At 44.8% G+C, this 27,811-nt stretch overlaps 1 protein-coding gene and 1 long non-coding RNA gene across 2 annotated transcripts in view; one reads left to right on the top strand and one right to left on the bottom strand.

Moving 5' to 3' along the window:
• The window catches only part of LOC141094353 (uncharacterized), a 64,060-nt gene that overhangs the window by 13,802 nt on the left and 22,447 nt on the right, over nt 1-27,811 (top strand). Inside the window, exons 3-6 of the mRNA XM_073580191.1 lie at nt 19,652-19,831; nt 19,916-20,039; nt 20,123-20,220; nt 21,353-21,443. Coding sequence (XP_073436292.1) covers nt 19,652-19,831; nt 19,916-20,039; nt 20,123-20,220; nt 21,353-21,443 — 493 coding nt within the window. The remainder of the gene's footprint in view (nt 1-19,651; nt 19,832-19,915; nt 20,040-20,122; nt 20,221-21,352; nt 21,444-27,811) is intronic.
• LOC141094364 (uncharacterized) lies at nt 12,664-19,680 on the bottom strand. Its single transcript, XR_012233031.1, has 2 exons — nt 18,327-19,680; nt 12,664-15,385 (listed from the first exon to the last, which is right to left on the bottom strand). It is a non-coding gene; the product is annotated as an uncharacterized lncRNA (long non-coding RNA).

Below are 27,811 nucleotides of genomic sequence, written 5' to 3'. Positions count from 1 at the left end.
CAAGCTCTTCATCTATGTCTGTGATCGGTCCGGCTTGGGTGACTTGGGATAAGGCGTCTGCATGCATATTCTGGGACCAATAGGAGATCCTGTACTGGTATTTAGACATCCTTGCTACCCACCACTGTTTAAGTGCTCCCAGCTTTGCAGTTTCTACGTTGGGCCAGGGGGTTGTTGTTCATCCACACGTGTATTTCTGACCCCAACAAATACTCAGCGTCCCATACCAGCCCAAGCAACTTCAGTCTGAACAAACTGTAATTGTCTGGATACTTCTCTGTGTCTCTGTGACCTACTGGCATACATGATCACCCGCTTTCTTCCTTATTGTACGTGAGCCAATACTGCCCCCAGTCCTTATAGGCTTCCATCGGTGTACAGCACGAAGGACTGTAAGAAGTCAGGGTAGGCCAAGATTGGGGCATCTGTCAATGCCATCTTCAATGATTGAAATGCTTCCTCAATGGTCCCCATTGAATGGATTGACATTTGGCTCCCCCAGCCGTGCCCCGCAACAATTTGTTGAGTGGTACCGCAATCTTGGTGAAGTCCCTTATGAACCAGCGGTAGTATCTGGCTAGCACTAGGAATGCTCACAGTTCTAATAGGTCTGTAGGCGTGGGTCACTTCAGTACTACAGCCACCTTCTCTGTGGTGGGGTAAATTCCCTCACTATACTCGGTGTGTCTCAGGTATTCAATTTCTCTCTTGAATAGATGACACTTCTGAGGCTTTATTTTTAATCCTTGTCTTTGAATCCACTACAGCACTTGCTCCAGCTGGTGAAGATGCTCTTCAAAAACGGCTTAATGAATGATTATGTCATCCAGGTACATCAAAGTGACTTCAAAGTTCAGGTCTGCCAAGCATCTTTCCATCAACCTCTGAAAGGTTCCTGGTGCATTCGTCAGTCCGAAAGACATCCGATTGAACTCGAACATGCCCATAGTGAGGACAAAGCCTGTTTTCTGGCAGTCTTTCTCAGCCATCAGGACTTGCCAGTAGCCACTGGCTAAATCAAGTGAGGAAAAATATTTGGCTTTTCCTAACGCAGATAGGGACTCCTCAATTCTGGGCAAGGGATTAGAGTCCCGTACAGTACACTTGTTCAGTCTCTGGTAGTGCACACAGAAACTCACGCAGTGTACCTTCCTTTTTCCAAACAAACATGATGGGGTCCACCCAGGGACTCTGGCTTTTACATTACGACATTGCACAGCATGTGGGCCAACAGGTCTTTTACCTCCTGGTACATCTGAAGTGGGACCTGTTGATACCCCTCTCAAATGGGAGCAGTGGTTCCTGTAGGGATGTCATGAGGAATAGCATGGGTGCACCCAAAGTCATCTTCATGCTGTGCAAACACCTCTTGTTATCGCTGTAATAACTGTTCAACCTTCCCAACTTACATCGAGGAAAACACTATGAGGCTGGCATCCATCTGTTCCAAGAGGTGAAGTCCAGTCATTGGTTCACTTTGGTTTTCCTGCCTATCAAGCAACACCGCTAAGGTCCATGAGTCTCTTCCCACAGGTGTCAGTCCTATAGCATCAGCTCTGGGGATATCTTCCAGCATTATGCAAACTCGGGTCACTTCTTGTGTGGGCATCAACTGTAGAATTGCTCCACTTGAGTTTTTACAGCGCACAGGTACTCGTCCCTGTCACACGGTTTCTTCTCCCTCTATAAGCTCAATATGGACATCCACGCTCTCTAAGGATACAGTACGGCCAGTACCAGCATATTGAGTACAGTCAGCCCCACTGGCAGTGTCACTGTGGCTTCGGGCGGTATCAGTACTTTGCAGAGATATTGGGAGGCAGCGGATAACTACTGAATTTCGCTGACTCACTAGTTGCTGTAACACCTTCTTATTTGCCGGATCACTGGTAGCACGGGTCCAATTGTTTTTATCGGGGCCGTCGGCTAAGAATTGTCCCACTTTTAGTACATTCATGCCTAGGGTTACAATGGGTCCTTCACCTCCGGACCCCTTTGTCAACACTATTCCTTTTTTGCTCAGATCCTTCCCGCACATCCGGACAGACATCCACACTGCTCCTGCTACTGGGATAGGCAGTTGATTAGCCACCACCCGTCGGATGCTGTGTTCTTTTCTGGAGCGAGCAGCTTTGGGAAAATAACTCTGGATATATGACTCAGGCATTGTGATCACCTGAGACCCCATGTCCATCAAGAAGTGAATGCATTCCCTATTGAATTCAGCCAAGGTAATGGGTCTCTCGGAGACAATATCTTCAGAGTTCTCTCTTCCACCCCCTGAGGCTCGAAACCCCATGGTCGCTACGTCTTCTCGATTCGGACAGTCTCTTGAAATGTGCCCCCTTCCTCATGTGAGGCCAGGTGAACAGCTAGAGGATTGGCAACAAGGGTCCCCTTGAAGCTGCATAGCTCACCTCAAATGTTCCAATTCTCTTGATGTATCTCCCGCACCCAGTTGGACTCAGTAAGTGTTGACTCAGGGGTGACCACTTCATGACTCCTTACTGTGGCAGTGAGAACAGGGGTCTCCGAGACTCTAACTTCAGCCCCGACCTCAAGGAAGCCCAGACCAGGATTCAGGCATGGACTCTCCTTTAAGATCTGCTTCAGAGAGGGATCCTTCAGTCCAGCAACGAGTTGGTCCCGCATTACTTCTTCGGTGCCTGTCTTGGGTCTTCTTGGTGATATGGGCCATCACTTCCTGCAATACATTAACATACTGAGCTATGGTCTCAGTTTCCCCTTGGACCTGATAGAACAAACGCATGAGGAGGTGCCCTATGTCCGTCGTGTCATCATGCAAATCAGCCAAGATTTTTATCACCTTTTCGGCTTTTCCACAGTGTCACGACCCCTTGGTGGGCGGTACATAACCGTCTGCTGGGCCTCCCCATCAAGGGTCAGGAGGGTTAACTCGGTCTGATTGGCTCCCTGTGAACTTGGGAAGGCTGCTGAGCATGGCCCCCAAGGGTATATTTCCCTTGCTGGGGTTGGTTTGTAGGGAAGGTGACCTGACGGACAGACGGACTTGTCAGAATAGAGAAAGGAAGGTTTGCACAGTTTAGACAGGTGTCAGTTATTACAGTGGGGAAACAGCTAGGAAAGTGTAGTGGACGTGCAGTACCTTGGGATGACCATTAGAGGGCAGGGAGGAGTGTGCCCATACGACTTGACATCAGCTTAGGGCTTAAGAAACCGTTGGTCATGGGGGCGGAGTTATAGGGAAGCGAGAAAGATATAAATTTGAAGGAGGGTTCCAAAAAGTTCCAGTCCCCAGGGGGAGCTCAAGTGATAAGGACACTGTGACAGTTGTGCCACTGTGAGGAAAACCCAACCAAGGGGACTGAGGAGAAAGGAAGTCAGGGGGGTGGTCCTGACAAGAAGTACCGCAGTATAGACGAGGCACCGGGTGTAGGACACCGTATTTGGAATGACGTATGACCGGTAAAATTACTGTTGGTGTAAAGGCCTACGGCAGCCACAGTGACGGAACTGTCAGAGCGTCAAAGGGTGAAAAGGGACAACACGTACATATACGTCCCTATTGAGAGTATGGTACGTTAAAGTGTTCTGTAACCGGAGAGCCTGGAACAGGACTGTGGTGTACTGTGAGGCCGTCGTGTGGATGGCAAGAGAATAAACTTGGACCTGTTGCACCCGAAAATTGTCTCCATTTTGTGTCTGTACGTTACTGCGCGGTATACAGAGGGACCACCCCCCAGTCCAGCCCACTGACTCTACAGGTTCACAGACTGGTCCACCATCTCAGTGTCTGAATGTTGCATCCTGACGTATACACCAAAAGTAATGCGGGTGTTGGGATGCAACGAGCAGAGATCACAAGGTGGAAACCGCCAGGGGTTGGTATAATACTATTTATATGCAACAGTAACTTTTTTTTTAAATCAGATAATTTTTATTGATTATTTGATTTTATAGACAACTACATACATTATATATTATAGTACAAAAAACAATAAACTTAATAAACAAGTTTAACCCTTAAAATTTATATAGTCCTATACCTGCCAGGGTATTCCATGACAAACAAAGTTAACAATTTTGTCCAAATGAAGATTTCCCCAAAGAATGGGAACATGTTTATGAGCAGAAAATAATTAGTATCTATATGTCCTCAACATACAATATTTAAAAAGCCGTAATAGCCAACCGGTCTAGTACAGTTATTCTGAGTAGGTCCACAGATGCCACCCCAGGGGTGACCAGCCACTGTTCCCATATATTTATAAACTTTTTTGAGTTCCTTTTAATGTAAGTACCTCTATCCAAGCATATGGTATTATTAATTTTAGTTTTCAATTTCTCCAATATTGTAGGATTACGGTCTAACCAGTGCAATGTTAACAATTTCCTGGCCAGAAACAGTATTCACAGAGTGACAGTAGTCACAGGGGATCTTAAATTATTATTATTTATTTACATGGCGCCATTAATTCCATAGTGCTGTACGTGAGAAGGGATTACATACAAAGTTATAGATATCGTTAACAGTAAACAAATTTACAATGACAGACTGGTAGAGAGGGGAGAGGACCCTGTCCTTGCAGACTTACATTCTACAGGATAATGGGGAAGAGACAGAAGTTCGGAGGTGCAGCAGCTCTGGTGGTGGTGAGAATGGTCATTGCAGGCTGTAAGCTTTCCTGAAGAGCTGGGTTTTCAAGTTCCGTCTGAAGGATCCGAGGGTGGTGAATAATCGGACATGTTGAGGCATGGAATTCCAGAGGATGGGGGATATTCGGGGGGAATCTTGGAGGTGGTTGTGTGAGGAATAAATAAGTGTGGAGGAGAGAAGGAGGTCTTGGGAGGATCGAAGATTATGTGAGGGAAGATATTGGGAGATTATTTCATATATATGGATGGGACAGGTTGTGGATGACTTTACAGGTCAGTGTTAGTGGTTTGAACTGGATTTGTTGGGGAATTGGGAGCCAGTGGAGGGATTTTCATAGGGGAGAAACAGGGGAGTAGCGAGGTGATTAGTCGGGCAGCAGAGTTGAGGACATACTGGAGTGGTGCAAGAGAGTTGGCGGGGAGGCCACAGAGGAGGGTGTTGCAGTAATCAAAGCGGGAGATGATGAGGGCATGCACAAGAGTTTTAGTAGATTGAGGGCTGAGGAAGGGATGGATCCTGGTAATATTTTTGAGTTGGAGGCGGCAAGAGTTTGGATGTGTGGTTTGAAGGACAGGGCAGAGTTGAGAGTTATTCCAAGGCAGCGGATTTCAGGTGCGGGAGAGAGCCGTTTACCATAATAGATAGGGTAGGGAAGATACGTGAGATGGAGGAAAGATGATGAGTTCAGATTTGTCTACATTGCACAGGGGGAATCTCAAGCCATGTTCTCTGCGGTCTCCCATTCCTCTGCAGCCACAGAGATTCCTGCTCAGCAAAGACGTCGGTCCCAGCGTCTTGCCCACGCTGATGCTAAATGTCTGGTTGCTCCTTCTGGCTCTGCTATGACATCATGCTTGAGTCAGCAGCAAGAAGACGCTTCTGGGACTAAGTCCTGTCTTTTGCTTACTGAGCATGCCCGTGTGACGACCTCTCATTGGAGGTCGGAGGTCACATGCGCAGGTCCCGTTCCTGCTCGGATTGGTCCACTGGGAAGGTCCCGGAAGGACGCCGCTATAAAAGAGTCGCATGGCCGCTCGGCCACGCGGTAGTATAGACTCTTGTGGCTTATGGTGTGTATGATGACGGATGCTTGATAATGTGAATGACTCATTATGAAACCACTACCCTTGGTTGTGTCTGTTGTTAGGGTTTTGAGGTTAGAGTCAGCGCCTGTCAGTGGCTAAGCTATACGCCACAGTGCATCCCAGTCCTCTGCACTTTCTAGTGTCCGATTGTGCCTCTCTGCTCAGGGCACTGTCGTACCGTGCCAGGTAGCAGTAGCCGCCGTGCGCAACTCTAGCGCTTTCCTCCCCACTCTGGGTGGTTAGTGGCTTTCGTCGAAGTGATACTGTGCACACTTGGCGCGATTAGATAGTCCGTTCTTTTGCAGGCTCCGCAGCCGCGGTGCTGAGCGCTGATTGTTGTGAACACTTTTGACCTGGCTTCTGAGTTTGGGCTCCCTCTGGTGGTTGCTGCTGGTAATGGAGCTGGTCTGGCTGACAGAAGTCAATCGCCTGAGGAGGATGATTGGAGGTCGGGTGTTACAGACTGGAGAGATTTAAGTGAGCAATCTTCCCTCAGTTGTTGCCGGTGATTTGGTTTTCTTCCTGAGCATTTTGGAAGTCTGCTTGCCTCCTGCTTCGTCCTGCATCTTTCAGATAAGTTATTTGTCTGCTTGAATCTTTTTGCATTTGATCCATTTTTTTGCCTTCCTCTGATTTCTGCTTTGCTGGTGTGAGTCCAGCCTTGTTCCCTGCTGGGACCTGTGCTGGACTCTGTTCCTTATGTCACAGCTCATGTCAGTTTTTTCAGTATTTCTAATCCCCTGTTATATCAGTGTCTTTTGTTTTGCATCCAGTTCACACCAGAGTTCTGATCTAGTGGGGGAGAGGTCGTGTGGCCTCAGTATTTTTGCATATCAGACGTGTTGGATTTTTTCTTAGGGTTTTTTGCATAATTGCAGAGAGTATCCTTTCCTGTCCTGTTCTATCTAGACAGTTTGGGCCCCATCATTTGCTTACTCTATTTTCTGCCTGTGTTTTGTGCCTCATCTTGTCTCATCGGCAATATATTTTCGTGGGCTATCTATTCCTTTGGGGTTCTACTCCAGGGCAGTTTAGCTTTCCCTTTTCTATCTGTAGGCTTAGTTAATTCTTTGGCTGTGCCGAGGCGTCTAGGGCATCGTAGGTACGTCCCACGGCTAATTCTAGTTGTGTTGTCAGTTTAGGGGTTTGCAATCCGCTAAGTTACCAACCTCTCTGGTTATCTGGTTGCCTAGTCTATTCCCCTGCTATCCTCCTCGGTTACCTAATCATAACAGCTGATGGTCCAGAGGAACTCTAGTCCTGTGTCTCTGGGACAGAGTTCTGTGACCTTTAATTAGCGCTCACCCAGCTGAGCTCTGTGAGTTCAACAGACTCGGGCGTTTGTTTTAGCGGCTCTGTGAAGCAACAGAGTTCGCTTCCATTCACACTGGGTGAAGTTAACCCACGTGTGAGCAAGCGTTCTTCCACCATCTTGTTCCGCCATTACTTGGTAGCAGGTTCCATCTCTGCAGGGTGGATCCCGGGCTGCGAACGCACCTCATATCTACTCTTATATTATTTGGTGCGTTCCGCAGGCCCTAACATTGTGTATCCCGAATACTCTCACAAAGTAGTGGCCTATATCAACATACTCCCATAGCCTATGCATCAGCTGGGCCCCATTCATATCACATCTCGGACATGAGTCTTCAGTCCGAGCAACAATTTTAAACAATATATTAGGTGGCTTATATACCCTGTGGATAAGGAAAATTTGGACTCAGATAGAAATAGTATAGGTGTTGTTTCTAGTATTTCATTCCATTGTTCTTCAGATATGGGGCCAACATCCTCTTCCCCATTTGATATGACCAACATGGAATGCTTATCTAGATACAAAGGTAATAATATCCTGTAAATGAAGGAAATACGGCCCTTCGTATTAGATGCTGTAGTGATTAAACTCAGATATAGTGATTAGTGATATCTACCTTAGTAATCTTAATTTGTGTCTGGAAGGCATGACAAAGCTGCAAATACTGATAGAAGGCTGTATGTGGAATGGCAAACGCAGAGCGAATCTGATCAAAACTTTGGATTGATCCGTCACGTATTAGTTGAGTCAATAGCAAAATCCCTCTGCGTTCCCATTCACAGAAGCCCTCTATTTTGCTTAGTTTAGAATTGTGCCACAGAGAGGAATAGGTGATGAATCCCTTGATATGGAGAATGTCTTTGCCCCTATCCCAGATTTTATAGATCAAATTTAGAGTGTGATCCATTGGCTCATTTTCCCTGAGAAAGCCAGCCTCAAGAGCTAATAGTGGTATCTCCGATTTAGTGTCCTCCTTTATTAGCTGACCCCAAGCTCCACAGTGGTCAGTTGTACCCCGCCCTGAAATTGCTGTAGCTGGGAGGCTATGAAGTATAACCAAGCGTTTGGAACTGCTAAGCCCCCATTATTCTTTCCGCTTTGCAGGATTTCAAGTTTAATTCTGGGTTGCTGTATTTTCCAGATGAGTTCCCGAACAGCCCATGTATTTTATAAAAGAAAGATAAAGGAATCCAAATCGGAGTATTATGAAGAAAATAAAGGAGTTGTGACACAAGGTTCATTTTCAAAAGATTACTTCTTCCCACTGGGGACATCAGGAGGCAACACCATGTCTCCACCTTAGACCTACATTTTAACAGCAGGGGGGCTAAATGATGTGAATGAAAGTCCTGAGGGTTAGCAGAGACTATTACCGCCAAATATTTAAGAGTTTACTGTGAATTTGTGTATGCTCCAATGAGTATTCCTCTGGAAGAAGATCAACAGGCACAAGTACCGATTTGCTCCAGTTAATTAGAAGGCCCAACCATTTTCCATGTGTTTTTAATTATGTCTATTACTGGACATAACTGGACAGAAGTGCCTACGTCCCTCCAAAAAAGAAGCACATCATCCGCATATAGAGAGATTTTCATCTCTATTGACCCACACCGAAATCCAGAGATTGCAGGATTATTTCGCATCGAACAGGCAAGTGGCTCTATTGGCTATTGCAAAAAGAAGGGATGACAGGGGACAATCCTGCCGTGTTCCACTTCCCAGATCAAACGATCCCGATATATGGCCGTTAACCCGGAGTTTTGCCCTAGGAGAACTGTATAATAACTGGATCATTGAAATAAATTTATCACCGAATCCCATTCCCTTTAACACCGTCCACAAAAAGTTCCATTCAACGCTGTCAAATGCCTTGGTGGCATCTAAGGAAAGGATCGCCCTTATTCCCGTGGATTTTGAACTAAGCTGCATCCCCATATATAACCGCCTTATATTATTTGAGTGGACATGTTTGGTATAAATGCAGTTTGATCATCGTGTATTACCCTTGGATAATCTATTTGCAAGAATCTTGGCCAGCAGTTTGACGTCATTTTGGAGGAGGGAGATGGGTCTATAAGAATCAGGCAGGGATGGATCCTTTCCAGGCTTCAATATCAAAACCACTACCGCTTCTTTCATAGATACCAGGAGGTTACCAATTCTAATGCTTTTTTTAAAAAACTGCCAGTAAATTTGGAAGCAATATTTCTTCATATGTTTTGAAGAATTCCACTGGTAACCCTTCTGAGCCTGGGGCCTTCTCATTTTTGGACCCCTGAATGGCCTCCTCCAATTCCTCAGGTTCAGTTGGTTTTTCTAGTATATCCCTCTCTAGATTTGATAATTGTTGTAATGAAATGGTTGCTAAAAGTTCTCTTATTTCTTCTGAATTGGTGAAGTTTCTAGAATAAATATTAGAAAAGTAATGCAGAGTGTAGAGAATATCTGCCTCCTCCGTAACCACGACCCCAGTGTCAGAGACTAGTCTAGAAATGTACGAGGACCCATTTTGAGCTTTAACAATAGTTGCTAGCAAGTGGCCGGCACTTTCACCCTCCGTAAAATATGTTTGTTTTGCAAAAAAAAAAACTTGAATGGGCAGCTTGTCCCATTAGGTGATTTTTCATACGTTTTTGAGATTCTTTCATATTTTCCGCAGTGCTAGCTGAGAGGTTTGATATAAATTCCGATTATGCTAGGCCGACCTGCTCTTGTAACTTTTGGGTGTAGTCTCTTCTTTTAGTTTTCCGTTTACTAATTTCACCAATATAGAGCCCTCTAACAAATGCTTTCATGGCATCCCATACTATTAACCTCGAAGTGGAGTCCATTTTAATGTTAAAGTATTCCCGCAATCTGTTGTGTAGAGAACCCCCAATAGTTTGAATCCAAAATGGGTTTAACCGCCATATGTTCTTGGTGACCAAGCCCTCCGTGCCCATCTCAGTTGTACCCTTATGGGGGAATGATCCGACACGGTTCTTGGTAAATACTCAACCTCCTATACCAGAGATATAATATTCACATCTCCAACCGCCAAGTCAATTCTGGATAGCGAATGGTCAGACGTTGAATAGCAAGAGTATTGTTTGATATTGGGGTGCTTAGTGCGCCAAATATCTATCAACTCCAGTTCCGATAGAACTCTGGATAGAGCGGTCCGTGAGGCTGACTCAGGTATAGTTCCTGTATGAAATTTATCCCAGTACGGGTGTAAATACATATTGAAATCCCCCATCATGAGCAAAGGCACGTGTGGGAGTGTGGAGGAGAGAGTGAGTATTTTTTTCAGCACCTCACCGGAGTAAGGTGGAGGGATATAAATGGCTACTATAAGGATTGGGGTATTATGTATAGTACCAAATACAACGACCCTCTAAGTCTACCATGATTTTGATGCATGTGAACGGGATGGCTCTATGAACCAGAAGACTCGCTCCTCTAGAGTGCGTGCTATAGACTGAATAATATTCAAATGACATCCATGACCTATGCAGGTAGCTGGTCATGCATACAGTAGTTCCCTAACCCAACTGCATATAAAAAAACTAATAACCCATATAAACAACTTAATAGACATTCCTCTTCTAATAAGAGGATTGAGGCTTTGTATGTTCCTGGAGTCGTGTGACGGGCTGCCTCTGTTGTTGTTATGTAGCACACCATGTGAATTCCAGCCTCCCCGCTTATCTAAACAGGTATTAAGTGGCTACCTGCAATAGAACAGACTGGCAAAAATTGAAAAATATTACACGCAGGGAAGGGGTAAAAAAGAAGCCACAACCGTCCACTTGTGTCAGGGTCACACAGTTCTCAGGGGCGCCTGTTCCGTAGGTCTTATTCGTCATTGTCCAGCCACACCAAGTCATCATGCGGGGTCACAAAGAGACTCGGAGTCTAGCAGGATAAAGCATGGAGTAGGGCACTTGATTATCTCTGTCAAAAATCTTTGCTCACCTTTTTTGTATTTCTTCAGAAAAGTCCGGGTAAATGGAAGATCTTTAAGTTCCCTGGCTTTTTTAGGAATAGCGTCTCTGTCACGGTAATGCAGTATGCGGATAGTGACTGGACGTGGGGGACCACCTGGTTGGAGGGGTCTGCTGGGCACCCTGTGTGCTCGTTCAATTTCAAAAACTGACGAGAGCGCCTCCTTTCCTATGGTGTTATATAGCCATTCTTCAAAAAATCCCTCAGGATCCTTTCCTTCCACTTGTTCGGGGACCCCCACCAGCCTTATATTATTTCTGCGCTTCCTGCGTTTCAGCCGACAGTAGGGAAATGTTCTGCACAGTTTTCTTAACATCTCTAATGATTTGAGGCATTTTATCCTCCACGCATCCAACTCTCTCCTCCACCTCCTTCACTCTTTTATTTACTGTATGGAGGTCTTGTTTAATACGGTGGTGAATATCCTCCTTCATGCTACCCATCTGTTCACTAATCATTGCTAAAGTAGTGTTAGACAAGGAGACGGCTGCAAATTCATCTCTCATAGTTGGTTCAGGGACATCATCCTGTGAGGGAGCCCATAACCCAGATTTGCTCCCTTTGGTCTGCAGGGGTGATCCAGACTTGCTCTCTTTTGTCTGCAGGGGTGATCCAGACTTGCTCCCTTTGGTCTGCAGGGGTGATCCAGACTTGCTCCCTTTGGTCTGCAGGGGTGATCCAGATTTGCTCCCTTTGGTCTGCAGGGGTGATCCAGACTTGCTCCCTTTGGTCTGCAGGGGTGGTCTTTCCTCACATGATGTGAGTGTCTGCACCATGTTCCCATCTTGTAACTCTTTTTTCCATCCCCAATTGCTGCTCAGTTCTATTGCGAGCGTCCTCCATGCCTGATTGTGCCTCAAGCTGCAGGGGAGTCACAGAGACCCCTTTAAAATGTTCTAGTCTTGCAGCAGCATCTGCTGCTCTTTCTTTGGCTGGAGTTCCTTGTGTAGAAGCCATTTTGAAGGATTCATCTTCCCTCGGCCGGGTCTCCTTCTCTCCCACTTTCCTGGTGCGTTTCATGATTTATCTCCACAGCAATGTCCCTGGAGCACAGACCGCATTTAGAGGGGACACACTGGTCAGTTCTGGGCTTCAGGACTGAGGCTAAAGCCATGTAACCGAGGATTTTTCAAGATGGAAAGCAGGAGCTGTGTAAAACATTTCTTCTTCACCTGCTGTCTAGGCCATGCCCGCAACAGTAACTATTAAACAATTAGTGTTAGTAGCTATGCAATTTTACAGTAGAGGGAATAACAACAGGTTTAAAATAAACAAGAAAGTCTTTCACTAGTTAACGTTAGTGTCCTTTTCACAAAGGTGGTGTGCCCAGTCTTGGGAGTCACCACGTGAGTTCTCACTCAAAACTCTGGTTCTAGCGGGGATCACCGAGTTTTCCTGCTAGGCCGCAAGTCTCTTCCTGAATTAGTATATGAAAGCCCATTGAGCCTTGCACCAACCGGCCCCTTCCCAAAGTGTACTCCTAGTCCCAGCTGACCCCGTTACTGTCGATGATAGTGATGAGTTTGTGATTTGATGTTTATCTCTCAATGGGAGATCGATATGCTGGAAGGTTGCCAGATTTTGATCTGAGGCCTACTCGAGTAGCGGAGAACAAACACACACAGAGACAGGGTATGTATCTGCAGGATGTTCCCCCCTTTCCTGATTTAATTAGGTAGCTTATATGCTCATTTGAGTAGGCGGTAACATTACATCATCACATTTCATTGGACAATTGATCATTCAACAGTAAGCATAAATGGTTCCAACCAATCATATTCATATTTGTTAACCAATCAGATTGTACTCGGCTGTTAATTATTAGTATTTGTGTAGACATGCTGAAAGCTTTAATAGGTCATGGGTAAATTACACAAGACCCCAATATTATTCTCATTAATCTATCCTCATGACAGTTATAGCTCCATTAGCCTCATTAACCTGTCTTACTAAGTATTCATGGCCCCAGTATCTACCTAGCATGTGGACGTGTAGTTTCAATGTCCAACTGGGTGCAGTAAACAGTTTATCCATCACGTACAATTTCTTATGAAGAATAAGGTTATAGGTAATCATTATCATGAGACAGCATTTTCATATACAGAGTATGCATGTAAGACCCCAGAAATACATTGATATTAAAAGGACATATAGAATTCCCTGTCAGTCCCCCCTTTTGAGAACAGATATGACTCTACCATTCACATATAGGTACATTCAAAGGCCTAATGCCAGTGTCGGACTTCCTAACCCTTCTTCTGCCGAATTCCCCATAGGGAAAGGGAGATCATATCTAATTCTCAACCTCAAACCATTTGCTCATAATCATTATTGTAAGGTTTCATTGTAATATACATAGTTTTAGTAATAGACGCATCAATCAATCTTTGAAGTAGTCCTCTGATACATGGTATGCAGCAGCATCCACAGGTCTCAAGTACTGCTGCTACTACTGCCAGAGAGATGAGGAGGCTGGACACAAGATGACTCCATCTACCGAACCAGGATTCCAACCAGTCCATGAAGGGATTGTTGATACCCGAATTTTCTGCCAATTCTTCGGACAGGGATGTAAGACCCTCCAACGCCTTGGTGATACTCCCATCTGGACTTGTATTATTGGGGATGAAGGTACAGCAAAACGTTCCAAACATCTTACACACGCCCCCTTTTTCCGCTAGCAACATATCCAAAGCCATCCTATTCTGATGTGTCATTAAAGAAGTTGGGCCTAATTGTTCAGCTATCCCTTTTACTGCATCCCTTGTGTAATTTATAAACCTTTGCTGATTATAATAAATATAATTTATCCAATCCACATTTTTATTAATTGTCACCCACCAAAAGAAAATTGATTCAAAACCTGCTGCTATCTGGTTCCTGGCCTTGTACTCATCAGGTACCCCTCTGGGTACCCCTATATTGTCTATATAAACTCTAGGATCAAAGGACCCAGCAGGTACTGACCTCCTATTTCTGTGTAGGGTTTCAACATTCATTCCACCTCCTTTAATCTCTTCTGATGAAATTATTTTAAATGGCATGAGCACTTGAACTAGAGCACAGCTGCCAACCCAACCTGGTGGCAACCTAGGCCTCAATTTCATATCTCCACATAACCACCATATGTCACTCCTTGCTATAGTTTGGTTTTGAAACCAACTGGCTTTAAACCCTCCTGTATCTGTATTTATTGGGATGGTGTTGTGACAAAACTCTGAAGTTAGATTTCCTACCCATCTTCCTGGTCCTGTTCTCAGGAAGCAAGTGTAGTCACCTGGATATGCATAAACTCTAGGTGGTACCTGATCAATTTTTGCTATTGGATACCGGACTGATAGAGATTGACACAGAACATTATCACTAGGGTCATATGTGGCATTATACAAAGCTAGAATACACTGTAAGTCTACTTGATCCTGTTCTGAATATCTGAGGGGAATAATCCCTAAATGGGGCCTAGCGGTTGCACATGCAATACAATCAGTTTTGTTATTTTGCTCTGTAGTATACTTCATCCATAGCAACCATTCATTCCTCTCTGTGTAGCCTGTTTCTACGGCTAACTTCTCCTCATAGCCTAATTCTCCAATTCCATCAACATCCAACATTTCTCCTGACCTTTGGGGTTTGTCCTCCTCTTGTTCCTTGTCCTGTGCAGGAACAGCTTTTAACCAAAATGTTCCCTGCTGAACCTGTCTACCTGGGGTATACAGTCCCAATACATAGAGACCTTCATCTCCAAGAGAGGGTTCATCCAGTGTTATAAGGAGAGGATTGCAAGAGAATCTCCAGTCCAAAACCTCTGGATCACAACCCCATTTTGGAATGGGTACAGCAATATTCATCCTCTTGAGGAGAGGCTTTCCTGATGAACTAACACGAGTCATGGCTTCCTCTGGCTTATACCCCCATGACGTTCCCGTGTTCCAAGCTGCATCTGACCAAGAATTACAGTTCTCATTTCCAGGTCTAGTTACACAGATATATACCACCGCCCCTTCAACTCCTGTTAGATATTTATAATTGGGGTTGCTACTCTTCTTCCCAAATTTAAGATTCCATTGACACTTCACTATCTGACACAAGTCCACCCTAAATGTAGCTGTTGCTGCCTTGGTGTCAAACCACAAGGTTACTGATGTGCTATTCTGAAGTGTCTCGTCCAGTTGTCCTTCTTGCAGTAGAGCTGCCAACATCATCAGGGACAGGACCCATATTCTTCCACTCCAGGACCTCATAGTAGCTTGTGTAGACCGGTCTTCCGTTTAACTCTACGGATGTGGCTTAGCGGGGACCATCAACCAGTGGCTCCAGTGGTCTTCGTGTCTTTTGGTCAGCAACCAATGTCTGGATTAACTAAAATAGAATCAAAAACTTATTTGTACACAAATGGGAGTCCCTTTTGGACTCCGGACCTGCTGCAGGGGTTGTCAAATAGTTACAACATCTATGTGGACAAAAGAGTACCTCAGTTGTGGTAGCTTCTGACATCAGGAAGGCCTCCAGTCCCCTGAAAAGAGATCAACACACACGAGCACATACTTCATACATCTTACCTTGGGCAGCCTGTATGAAGTCAATCTGCAGTCATTGAAACGGATAGGAGGGCCCAGGCGCACGTGTATGTCTATGGCATCTTTCTAGTCTATCTGTATTGTGCGCATCTAATCTATGTTAATGTAAAGCTAAACAGGTGGACCGAGCATCTTTCTTCAGAGCACATAGTTTTTGTCTTCACTCACGTGCGTTGAGTCATGAGCCATCACATGGTGCAAGGATTTTGGCAAACATACCCACTGTCCCACCATCCACGGTTCTGAGCTCCAGCTTCCGACCAGACTTCAGTCTCTTCCCCGGTTGGTGACCGAGTCAGAGCCTGTAAGATACTTAAGTCTAACTGGTTATCTTTAATGCTCACCATGACCAGTGGAGGCGCCTCAGGGGTCTCCCAGTACCTTGGTCTTCTGGCTGATTCCCAGCCACTTTGTTTGCTTCGTGCTCCACGGGTTCCTTCTCATATGTACCCTCACTTCCACTATGGCAACCTCTTCCAGGGCCTGTTGATGTAAGAAAAGACCTTTTCTCCCCATATGGGGCTGCAGTTGTGGGTTCACCTGAAAACAATGACTTGTATATGTGGTGTCTTGCTTACCTTAAAGCCCCCTAAACGCCTCAATGAGTGCCGTCAACTCCACCTCCCCTGTAGAGTTATGAGGGAGGAGTGGTTCTGCTTTCTACTATCTCATGCTGTGTGATCGCCATACAACCAGGTTCTTGGACCTTCCGGAAAGAAAAACTCAAAATCCAGATTAATGAGAGATACCTTTATGGATTAAAAATATTTAAAAATAGCTGACTCTCCTCTCTTCTCCCCCCCTTTGGAAATCACCATATTAATACCGAATAGGTGGCAGAGTGGTGGATTTCCATTACACATATAACGGGAGTTCCTCTTTTTTTTTTCCTAACACATACTAAAAGCATTCCTTATCTTTACTACCTGACAATTGCCTTCCATGGATATCTAACACTGCTTCAAGTCAAAGGCAACGTTGTACCTTGAACCATCTGCCTCTCCTTTTTCTTCTTATCAACATGCATTCTAAAAAAAAAAACTTGACATTATGAAAAACTAGCTGTATACCTTCTACAAATACGTATTATGCTATAATGTGAATCCAGTGAGCAAAGCTGCAAGCTGCGCTTCAACCAGGTACGTCTCTGGTTGGCCATTATTTAATGGACATCTGACAAGATTATAATTTTCTATGTCACTTAATGAAATTCCGTCGACCCAGGGAGTTGCAGGAATACCATGCACATTGAGCCTAAACACTTTATACTCTGGAAATCTGTCTGACAGAAATCCAAAACCAGTGAGCTGTTGGATATACCCTCCTGGTATAATTTTGACAATTCTCCAACCTTCAGGAGATATAATCAACATTAATCCAAATGTGCAATTAGGGCACGACATTTTCTCATGGAATATCTGGCACACACACACACACACACACGGCAAGCAATACAACAGAATTTCACACATGAGATCATGCACTTCCACTTATCAGCAGAGAGTCTCAAAGGTCATTCACATTCCTTCACACAGATTCAGTAAACTGTTAACTCCTTAAGCTTATCACCTCCTGGTGCTCCTGCTAAAAATCCTATCTATGTTTTCTGGTTGATACTTGACTGTATTGGGGCGAAAAAATTCTCCTGGCTTGTCCTAAAATGTAAAATGTCTATGGCTTGCGGACCCGTACTGACTGCACTTCGCTAACTCAATGTACAGGCCGCACCTAGACCATATCTCTCTATCTGCCTCTTTCTCTGGTTGCTATTCACTTATTCTCTTAATATACGCTATTACTGTGTGCCCACATCTCAACAAGTCTACTTCATTATCACTCCTGCTTAGCAATATCCATGCCGACTGCACTGCGCGAATTCGATACATAGACTGCGTACCGTTGTTTTATGAGGTTCCCGCTCAATGTTTGAACTTGCGTGTCCTAAACTGAAACTGATCAGTTGATAGGCATCAAACCCATGGGAACCTTGATAAGAAGGTTAACTATTTAGTGGTCCGGCCAGACCTCGTGACCCACCTGGTCACCTAACACTAAATCTCTACGTACTCAGTATGAGATGGCACTTCTCTACAGTTATAATAAACCTATATATACCAGAGAGCAAATCCAATTAACTATAGGCAGACTAATATGACCCAAATTTTCTTATTAGCCCAGTAAAAATCTTTTCCCTCAACTAAACCTGCTGAGCCTTGTATACTCAGAGATCTTATTTATCAACCAGAAGACTAAAGCTATCATTAGTCCTCAAAGTTCTTTAGCACCATTAGAGGGCAGTTTGTGCGTATCAGACAGAATAGAAGGTGGATAGACCTATCCTGTCTGTAACGGCGTTTTAACACCGTAATAGTACCTCTAGCACTCTCCAAGAGGACGTACGCAGCCTTCTTTATGCGTATGCCGCCAGAGACGTGTCCTCACATGAATCCTGGCAAGCCAGTTACCATGGAGAGACGCTCCCAAGGGGCAAAAACACAGTAAAGAATTCCTAGTACCCTCAAGGTTGGTTCAATCATTCATGCGCAATCATACGTAGCAGCTTTTAGGTTTCTCCCTCCAGCATACGTATTATGTATCACAAGGATATTCTACGGTTCTTAGCACTGGTATGTAAGAAGACAGACTATACTGTACCCCAAGAGCCGGTTCAGAACATTTAGCAGAGGGGAGACACAGAATTTGTAAGAATCAATGGCTCTTACCTTCACCGGTGATTTTGATCTGTGTGTCCTCTAGGCCGTCAGTCTGCGGGTGCCGGATTTCAGGATACTGGGGTCTTCTGTTGTAACCAGCCCACCCAGGGACGCCAACTGATGAGTTTGTGATTTGATGTTTATCTCTCAATGGGAGATCGATATGCTGGAAGGTTGCCAGATTTTGATCTGAGGCCTACTCGAGTAGCGGAGAACAAACACACACAGAGACAGGGTATGTATCTGCAGGATGTTCCCCCCTTTCCTGATTTAATTAGGTAGCTTATATGCTCATTTGAGTAGGCGGTAACATTACATCATCACATTTCATTGGACAATTGATCATTCAACAGTAAGCATAAATGGTTCCAACCAATCATATTCATATTTGTTAACCAATCAGATTGTACTCGGCTGTTAATTATTAGTATTTGTGTAGACGTGCTGAAAGCTTTAATAGGTCATGGGTAAATTACACAAGACCCCAATATTATTCTCATTAATCTATCCTCATGACAGTTATAGCTCCATTAGCCTCATTAACCTGTCTTACTAAGTATTCATGGCCCCAGTATCTACCTAGCATGTGGACGTGTAGTTTCAATGTCCAACTGGGTGCAGTAAACAGTTTATCCATCACGTACAATTTCTTATGAAGAATAAGGTTATAGGTAATCATTATCATGAGACAGCATTTTCATATACAGAGTATGCATGTAAGACCCCAGAAATACATTAAAACATTATATTAAAAGGACATACAGAATTCCCTGTCAATAGCTGGAAGTGACGGCCCTGCTGTTTCTCCTCAATCGTAGGCGTGCCTCTCCTGTCACAGTCTCCATGGGTCTTCTTGCCTTGACCATTAGCGGAAGTCTCTCAGGCTCAAGGGAAAGAGGACTGGGCGTCAGTGTTGTCGGGCCTCGGAGATTTGACCTCAGTACGCAGCTTCTGGCTCTGACCAGTGTAAGCAGTTCTTGGGGATTTCTCCTTTGGAATCCAGACGTTACCAGATGGTGACCGACATCTGGGTGGATGGGTGCGCAGGGCTTTTATACCATGGAAGTCTTTCCTGTGGGTCGCCTGATCCAGTCAAGCACACAAGGTCATTCACCCTGCAAACCTTCCAGCATACTTTAGTTCCACTTGATTTTGGCTTTCCAGCAGATGGCAGCCTCTCCTCATCAATAGCACCTCCTGCAAGAGTTCTCCAGATATGTCATGGCTTCTTTCTACATTATTATCTACGGGAATATCAGATGGACAGAACTGGAGAGGTGAGGACTCTGGAAATGTCTGTAGTGAGATTTATTAATGTGTCTCTCCATAACCAGGATTACATAGTGGTGAAGAAGACCTCTAGTGAGCGCTGTCAGGACCCTGTGTCTGAGGGATGGGGAAGACCCCTGAGCCCAATCACGGGGCCTCCACCTCACCCCCTGATACATGAGGACATCAATGACCAGAAGATCCTAGAACTCACCTATAAGATGATTGAGCTGCTGACTGGAGAGGTGACACTGCTGGGAATGCTGGGACATTATACAGTAACACTATGAAGGGATTGGGGGGGATGACGGTATCATTGTATGTGTCAGGTTCCTATAAGGTGTCAGGATGTCGCCATCTATTTCTCCATGGAGGAGTGGGAGTATTTAGAAGGACACAAAGATCTGTACAAGGACGTCATGATGGAGGTTCCCCAGCCCCTCACATCACCAGGTAATAGACAGGACTAAATACACACGGCCTATAATTATCTGTATGTAGAGAATGAATTCAGTCCCTGTATGTGTTTCCTCCAGATCTATCCAGTAAGAGGACAACACCAGAGAGATGTCCCTGTCCTCTTCTTCCACAGGACTGTAACCAAGAAGATCCCAATGTTCCTCAGGATCATCAGGTAGATGGAGAGAAGGTGTCATGAGATCTCCCCTATGATGTGTAGACGGCTGTGAAGGTCTTGTGCTCAGTCTTGTTTTATCCACCAGTATTATATACACAAATAGAAACAATCAGCATGAGAAATCTGTGTATCCACTGGATATTGCACCGACAAACATGATACACAACTAAAATATGCGTATAAAATACATATTTATTAATTCAATTAAAAAGCATGATGTATATAAATACAAAAATAGGGGAAAGGCAAAAATCAAAAAGTGGAAAAAATACTATGCAGGGTGATACGGGACACACATATTTAGAGCACCAAAGCAGTATAATATTGCCATATATAATATATAAATTCCAATATCATTAGAGTAACATGGCAGAGGGTGCACAAAAATATATATAGATATACAATAAATATCAGGACAGTACTGCACAAAAATAAAGCCAAATGGATAACTATCCTCATATGCACAAAAAGTAAATATATATTAAAGTGTTAAAAAGTAATACATACAGACCCGGTAATAAAAGTCAAGTGACCAGAGATAATAAAGTGCAAATATACATTTAGTATAAAGTGCCAATGTATAAGGAAATGCCCATAGAGGAAAATAGAAGCAGTATACTGACCAGCGAGAGACCCCTGCAGCAGCCCGCACCTGCCCGACGCGCGTTTCGCCTGAGCTTTGACAAATCCTTTATTACCGGGTCTCTATGTATAAACTTTTTAACACTTTAATATATATTTTGCTTTATTTGCTATATATATATTTGTGTGCACCCTCTGCCATGTTACTCTAATGATATTGGAATTTATATATTATATATGGCAACATTATACTGTTTTGGTGCTCTAAATATGTTTGCCCCGTATCACCCCGCATAGTATTTTTTCCACTTTTTGATTTTTGTCCTTCCCCTATTTTTGTATTTATTATATACATAATGATTTTTAATTGAATTAATAAATATGTATTTTATACACATATTTTAGTTGTGTATCATGTTTGTCCGTGCTACCACCAGTATTATATGTTTTATACTTGTGTAATGAGAGCGGTGGAGATGGCAGGATTAGAGCTGATCATAGATGGGACTTCTCCATCTGTCAGTGACTTTTACAATATTTGTTTCAGGGTGAAGATCTCACCCATATTAATACTACAGAGACATATGTGAGGGGTGATGAGCGGTGTGTAGAGGAGATTCCTACATATGGCTACCCAGGTGAGTAGTGACCACTAAATGCAGAGAAGTCACAGATTCTACTGTAATTATATGTTGAATTTCTATCGGCCGTACCGGTCCTGGAAGGACAGTCAAGTGAGAAGCCAAACCGTTTTGAGGTCAACAAGAAATATGTAGACAGATCAGGAAAGGATTTAGAAGTAGGGTCCGGTAATAATCTACTCAAAACCGGGTAACAACTTAGCTCTGGTAATAACAGATTGGCTAATTTGACTCTTACACAATGAACTAACTCAAAGAGGAGATCCCAAAAGGGAAAAAAAAAAATACCTGGTTCCCGCGCTGCTATACTTCAACCCTCAAATGGAGGAAATCCAGTCGATTCTAGGAGTAGGTTCCATTATCAATGCTTTATTTCATGGTACATACAAAGACAACGCGTTTCGAGGTCCATTCCATGACCTCTTCCTCAGGTCGGATGTACCAGAGTGGGAACCAGGTGTTTTTTTCCCCTTTTGCAATCTCCTCTTTGAGTAATGGAAGCAGACGCTGTCTGTCTACAGCCTCCAGCTGCAGCTTCATTATATGGGATTGAGCGTATTTAGTAGTTGTGGCGTTACACAACCTCTGAGGGTGAGTACCCTGAACAATTCAAATTTTACTTATTATATCTGGCAAAGCCCTATGGGCGCGCTTTTGTGGTTTCTTTTATCTTTACACAATGAACTAAGTGACCCTGTGAATTTAGTGCAGCATCTCCACCAGCGCAGCCATGGACTGTATTGGGAAGGCTGGTTAGAAAAGTGACAGTGCAGGAGCATGCCAGTGCAAGACCATTACAGAGTAGTCATGGTGAGACGTGACATGGCAGCATATGAAGATCTTCTATGATGCAGAAATGAGCACTTTTTTGAAATGACCATACTGCTAAGAATAAAGACCATTTTCCCCCCTCTGCATTTGGCTCTGTGCGGGCACCAGGCAGCATAATAACACTGTTAACCTGCAGATTGATTACACATTTGCAGGTTAACAACGTTATTTTTGGTGACGAGTTCCCTTTAACATAGCACAAAAATGCACCAATAAAAATGCTCACAACCCGGGCGTACAACGGGATCAATAGCTAATCCTGGTATATGCTCCCTCATCTTGGTATATGCTACCACATCCTGGTATATGCTCCCCCAGTCTGGTATATGCTCCCCCAGCCTGGTATATGCTCCCCCAGTCTGGTATATGCTACCACATCCTGGTATATGCTCCCCCAGTCTGGTATATGCTCCCCCATCCTGGTATGTGCTCCCCCAGTCTGGTATATGCTCCCCCATCCTGGTATATGCTCCCCCATCCTGGTATGTGCTCCTCCAGCCTGGTATATGCTCCCCCATCCTGGTATATGCTCCCCCAGTCTGGTATATGCTACCACATCCTGATAGATCCTCCTCCAGCTCAGTATATGCTCCCCCAGCCTGATATTTGCTCCCCCATCCTGGTATATGCTCCCCCAGCCTGATATTTGCTCCCCCAGTCTGGTATATTCTCCCTCTTCTTGGTATATGCTCCCCTAGCCTGGTATATACTCACCCATCCTAGTATATGCTCCCCCATCCTGGTATATGCTCACCTATCCTATCCTGAGTAAAAAAAATGGAATAAAAAGGTGGAATAACTTGCTTGAAAGATAGAAGTCCAAATGGATATTCAGATGAAAAGGTGGCTTTATTCAACGCGTACTTTTGTGGATCCTGATAAAGGAAACATAATACTCCGAAATGCGTTGAATAAAGCCACCTTTTCATCTGAATATCCATTTGGACTTCTATCTTTCAAGCAAGTTATTCCACCTTTTTATTCCATTTTTTTTTTTACTCTGGCTGGTCACGAGGAGACCGATAGATCTGCAGCAGCTAATATTTCTGTGAGCCTGTGTTTGGGCTCTATCTGGTGAGTAAAATCTGATTAGAGGTATCTCTTAATATCCAGATAAGACCCTATTGCGCTTTTACTTTCCTTCCAGCGTTTTATTGATTCCCCTATCCTAGCCTGGTATGTTCTCCCCCATCCTGGATCCCCAGCCTATTATATGCTCCCCCAGCCTCGTATATGCGCCTGCAGCATGGTATATGCTCCCCCATCCTGATATATGCTCCCCCAGCCTCGTATATGCGCCTGCAGCATGGTATATGCTCCCCCATCCTGATATATGCTCCCGCATCCTGGTATATGCTCCCCCATCCTAGCATATTCTCCCCTATCCTGGTATATGCACCCCTAGCCTGGTATGTTCTCCCCCATCCTTGATCCCCAGCCTATATAATGTTCCCCCAGCCTGGTATATGCTCCTCCAGTCTGGTATATGCTCCTCCAGCCTGGTAAATGCTCCTGAATCCTGATATATCCTCCTCCAGCCTGGTATATGCAACCCCATCCTGGTATATGCAACCCCATCCTGGTATATGTGCCTCCAGCCTGGTATATGCTCCCCCATCCTGTTATAAGTTCCCCCATCCTGTTATATGCTAACCCAGCCTGGTATACGCTTCCCCATCCTGATATATGCTCCCCCAACCTGGTATATGCTCCCCCAACCTGGTATATGCTCCCCCAGCCTGTTATATGCTCCCCCAGCCTGGTATACGCTTCCCCATCCTGATATATACTCCCCCAACCTGGTATATGGTCCCCCAGCCTGGTATATGCTCCCCCAACCTGGTATATGCTCCCTCAACTTGGTATATGTTCCCCCATCCTGGTATATGCTCCCCTATCCTATCCTGGTATATGCTCCCCTAGCCTGGTATGTTCTCCCCCATCCTGGATCCCCAGCCTATATAATGCTCCCCCAGCCTGGTATATGTGCCTGCATCCTGCTATATGCTCCTCCAGTCTGGTATATGCTCCCCCATCCTGGTATATGCTCCCCCATCCTGGTATATGCTCCCCATTCATTGGGATGATTTAGCGAATCCTGCTTTGAGCAGGGGGTTGGACCAGATGGCCCAGGAGGTCCCTTCCAACTCTACGATTCTATGATTCTATGATTCTGGTATATGCTCCCCCAGCCTGGCATATGCTCCTCCAGCCTGGTATTTGCTCCTCCAGCCTGGTATATGTTTCCCCATCCTGGTATATGCTCCTGCATCTTGGTATATGTTCCCCCATCCTGGTATATGCTTCTGCATCCTCGTATATGCTCCTCCAGCCTGGTATATGTTTTTCCACTCATGGTATATGCTCCTGTATCCTATCCTGGTATATGCTCCAATAGCCTGGTATATTTTCCCCCATCCTGGTCCCCCAGCCTATTATATGCTCCCCCAGCCTGGTATATGCTCCCTCCAGCCTGGTATATGCTCCCTCCAGCCTGGTATATGCTCCCCCCAGCCTGGTATATGCTCCCCATCCTGGTATATGCTCCCCATCCTGGTATATGCTCCCCCCAACCTGGTATATGCTCCACCCAACCTGGTATATGCTCCCCCATCCTGGTATATGCTCCCCCCAACCTGGTATATGCTCCACCCAACCTGGTATATGCTCCCCCATCCTGGCATGTGCTCCTCCAGGTTGGTATATGCATCCCCATCCTTGTATATGTGCCTCCAGCCTGAAATATGCTCCCCCAGCCTTGTATATGCTCCCCCAGCCTGGTATATGTCCCCCAGCCTGATATATATACTCAGCCAGCCTGGTATATTCTCTCCAGCCTTGTATATGCTCCCCCAGCCTTGTATATGCCCCTCCAGCCTGGTATATATACTCAGCCAGCATGGTATATGCTCCCCCAGCCTGGTATATGCTCCCCCAGCCTTGTATATGCCCCTCCAGCCTGGTATATGCTCCCCCATCCTGATATATGCTCCCCCAGCCTTGTATATGCCCCTCCAGCCTGGTATATGCTCCCCCAGCTTGGTATTTGTCCCCCATCCTATTATATGCTCCCCCATACTGCATGCCCTGCTGTTGTTCTATACATACAAAAAAAAACAATGAACCATTTCCCCGCTCCCCGGCTACATGTCTGAGTTAAAAATTTAAATTTTGTTGAAGACGCTGTGTGCAAATTTTTCTTCAGTAAAATAGCGCCAGATATCGTGCCATGTGTAGGCGCTGACTTCAGTCCAACACTCCTCTTCCAGCCTCGAAGGAGCTTGCGGTATGTCCTCACGTATTCGGTCACCATCTACGCATACCGCAGTCTCCGGTGCCAAACTCCTCTTTCGTTTTCGTCCTCCTCCCTGTCACCTCTATTAATGCTGGATGTGTCCTTCTGACTCCAGCCACACTGCGCAGGCGCAGTCTATACCGACTTTGGACAGACGGACGCTTCCAACGCTACATTATAGATACAGTCATGGCCAAAAGCTAATTTTGGCAAAGTACCAACAATTTTTTCTGGCTTGGATATATCCGTGTCTATGTGTTTCATATGCGTGGCAACCATGTGCTGCATCAGTATCACACATAACGGCACCTGGGAATCAGCAGCACTGATATATATATACAGTGCAGACCAAAAGTTTGGACACACCTTCTCATTCAAAGAGTTTTCTTTCTTTTCATGACTATGAAAATTGTAGATTCACTCTGGAGGCATCAAAACTATGAATTACCACATGGGGAATTATATAATTAACAAAAAAGTGTGAAACAACTAAAAATATGTCTTATATTCTAGGTTTTTCAAAGTAGCCACCTTTTGCTTTGATTGCTGCTTCGCACACTCTTGGAATTCTCTTGATGAGCTTCAAGAGGTAGTCACTGTAAATGGTCTTCCAACAGTCTTGAAGGAGTTCCCAGAGATGCTTAGCCCTTGTTGGCCCTTTTGCCTTCACTCTGCAGTCCAGCTCACCCCAAACCATCTCGATTGGGTTCAGGTCTGGAGACTGTGGAGGCCAGGTCATCTGGCGTAGCACCCCATCACTCTCCATCTTGGTCAAATAGGCCTTACACAGCCTGGAGGTGTGTTTGGGGTCATTGTCCTGTTGAAAAATAAATGATGGTCCAACTAAACGCAAGCCGGATGGAATAGCATGCCGCTGCAAGATGCTAGCCATGCTGGTTCAGTATGCCTTCAATTTTGAATAAATCCCCAACAATATCACCAGTAAAGCACCCCCACACCATCACACCTCCTCCTCCATGCTTCACGGTGGGAACCAGGCATGTAGAGTCCATCGTTCACCTTTTCTGCGTCGCTCAAAGACACGGTGCTTGGAACCAAAGATCTCAAATTTGGACTCATCAGACCAAGCACAGATTTCCACTGGTCTAATGTCCATTCCTTGTGTTCTTTAGCCCAAACAAGTCTCTTCTGCTTGGTGCCTGTCCTTAGCAGTGGTTTCCTAGCAGCTATTTTACCATGAAGGAGAGACATGGGGTGCTACGCCAGATGACCTGGCCTCCACAGTCACCAGACCTGAACCCAATCGAGATGGTTTGGGACGAGCTGGACCGCAGAGTGAAGGCGAAAAGGAAAACAAGTGCTAAGCATCTCTGGGAACGCCTTCAAGACTGCTGGAAGACCATTTCCGGTGACTATCTCTTGAAGCTCATCAAGAGAATGCCAAAGCAGTAATCACAGCAAAAGGTGGCTACTTTGAAGAACCTAGAATGTAAGATATATTTTCAGTTGTTTCACACTTTTTTTTTGTTAATTATATAATTCTACATGTGTTAATTCATAGTTTTGATGCCTTCAGAGGGAATCTACAATTTTCATAGTCATGAAAATAAAGAAAACTCTTTGAATGAGAAGGTGTGTCCAAAATTTTGGTCTGTACTATATATATATATATATATATATATATACACTCACTGGCCACTTTATTAGGTACACCTGTCCAACTGTGTGTTAAGACTTAATTTCTAATCAGCCAATCACATGGCGGCAACTCAGTGCATTTAGGCATGTAGACATGGTCAAGACAATCTCCTGCAGTTCAAACCGAGCATCAGTATGGGGAAGAAAGGTGATTTGAGTGCCTTTGAACGTGGCAAGATTGTTGGTGCCAGAAGGGCTGGTCTGAGTATTTCAGAAACTGCTGATCTACTGGGATTTTCACGCACAACCATCTCTAGGGTTTACAGAGAATGGTCCGAAAAAGAAAAAAAATCCAGTGAGCGGCAGTTCTGTGGCCGGAAATGCCTTGTTGATGCCAGAGGTCAGAGGAGAATGGGCATACTGGTTCGAGCTGATAGAAAGGCAACAGTGACTCAAATTGCCACCCGTTACAACCAAGGTAGGCAGAAGAGCATCTCTGAACGCACAGTGCGTCGAACTTTGAGGCAGATGGGCTACAGCAGCAGAAGACCACACTGGGTACCACTCCTCTCAGCTAAGAACAGGCATCTGATGGCTACTTTCAGCAGGATAATGCGCCATGTCATAAAGCTCGAATCAT

Source organism: Dendrobates tinctorius, unplaced genomic scaffold (assembly GCF_039654945.1).
Source record: "Dendrobates tinctorius isolate UK_male_01 unplaced genomic scaffold, ASM3965494v1 ptg000063l, whole genome shotgun sequence".
NCBI classification, from domain to species: domain Eukaryota; kingdom Metazoa; phylum Chordata; class Amphibia; order Anura; family Dendrobatidae; genus Dendrobates; species Dendrobates tinctorius.
Note: the sequence above shows the minus strand (reverse complement) of the source record. Positions and strands in the feature narration are given on the sequence as shown.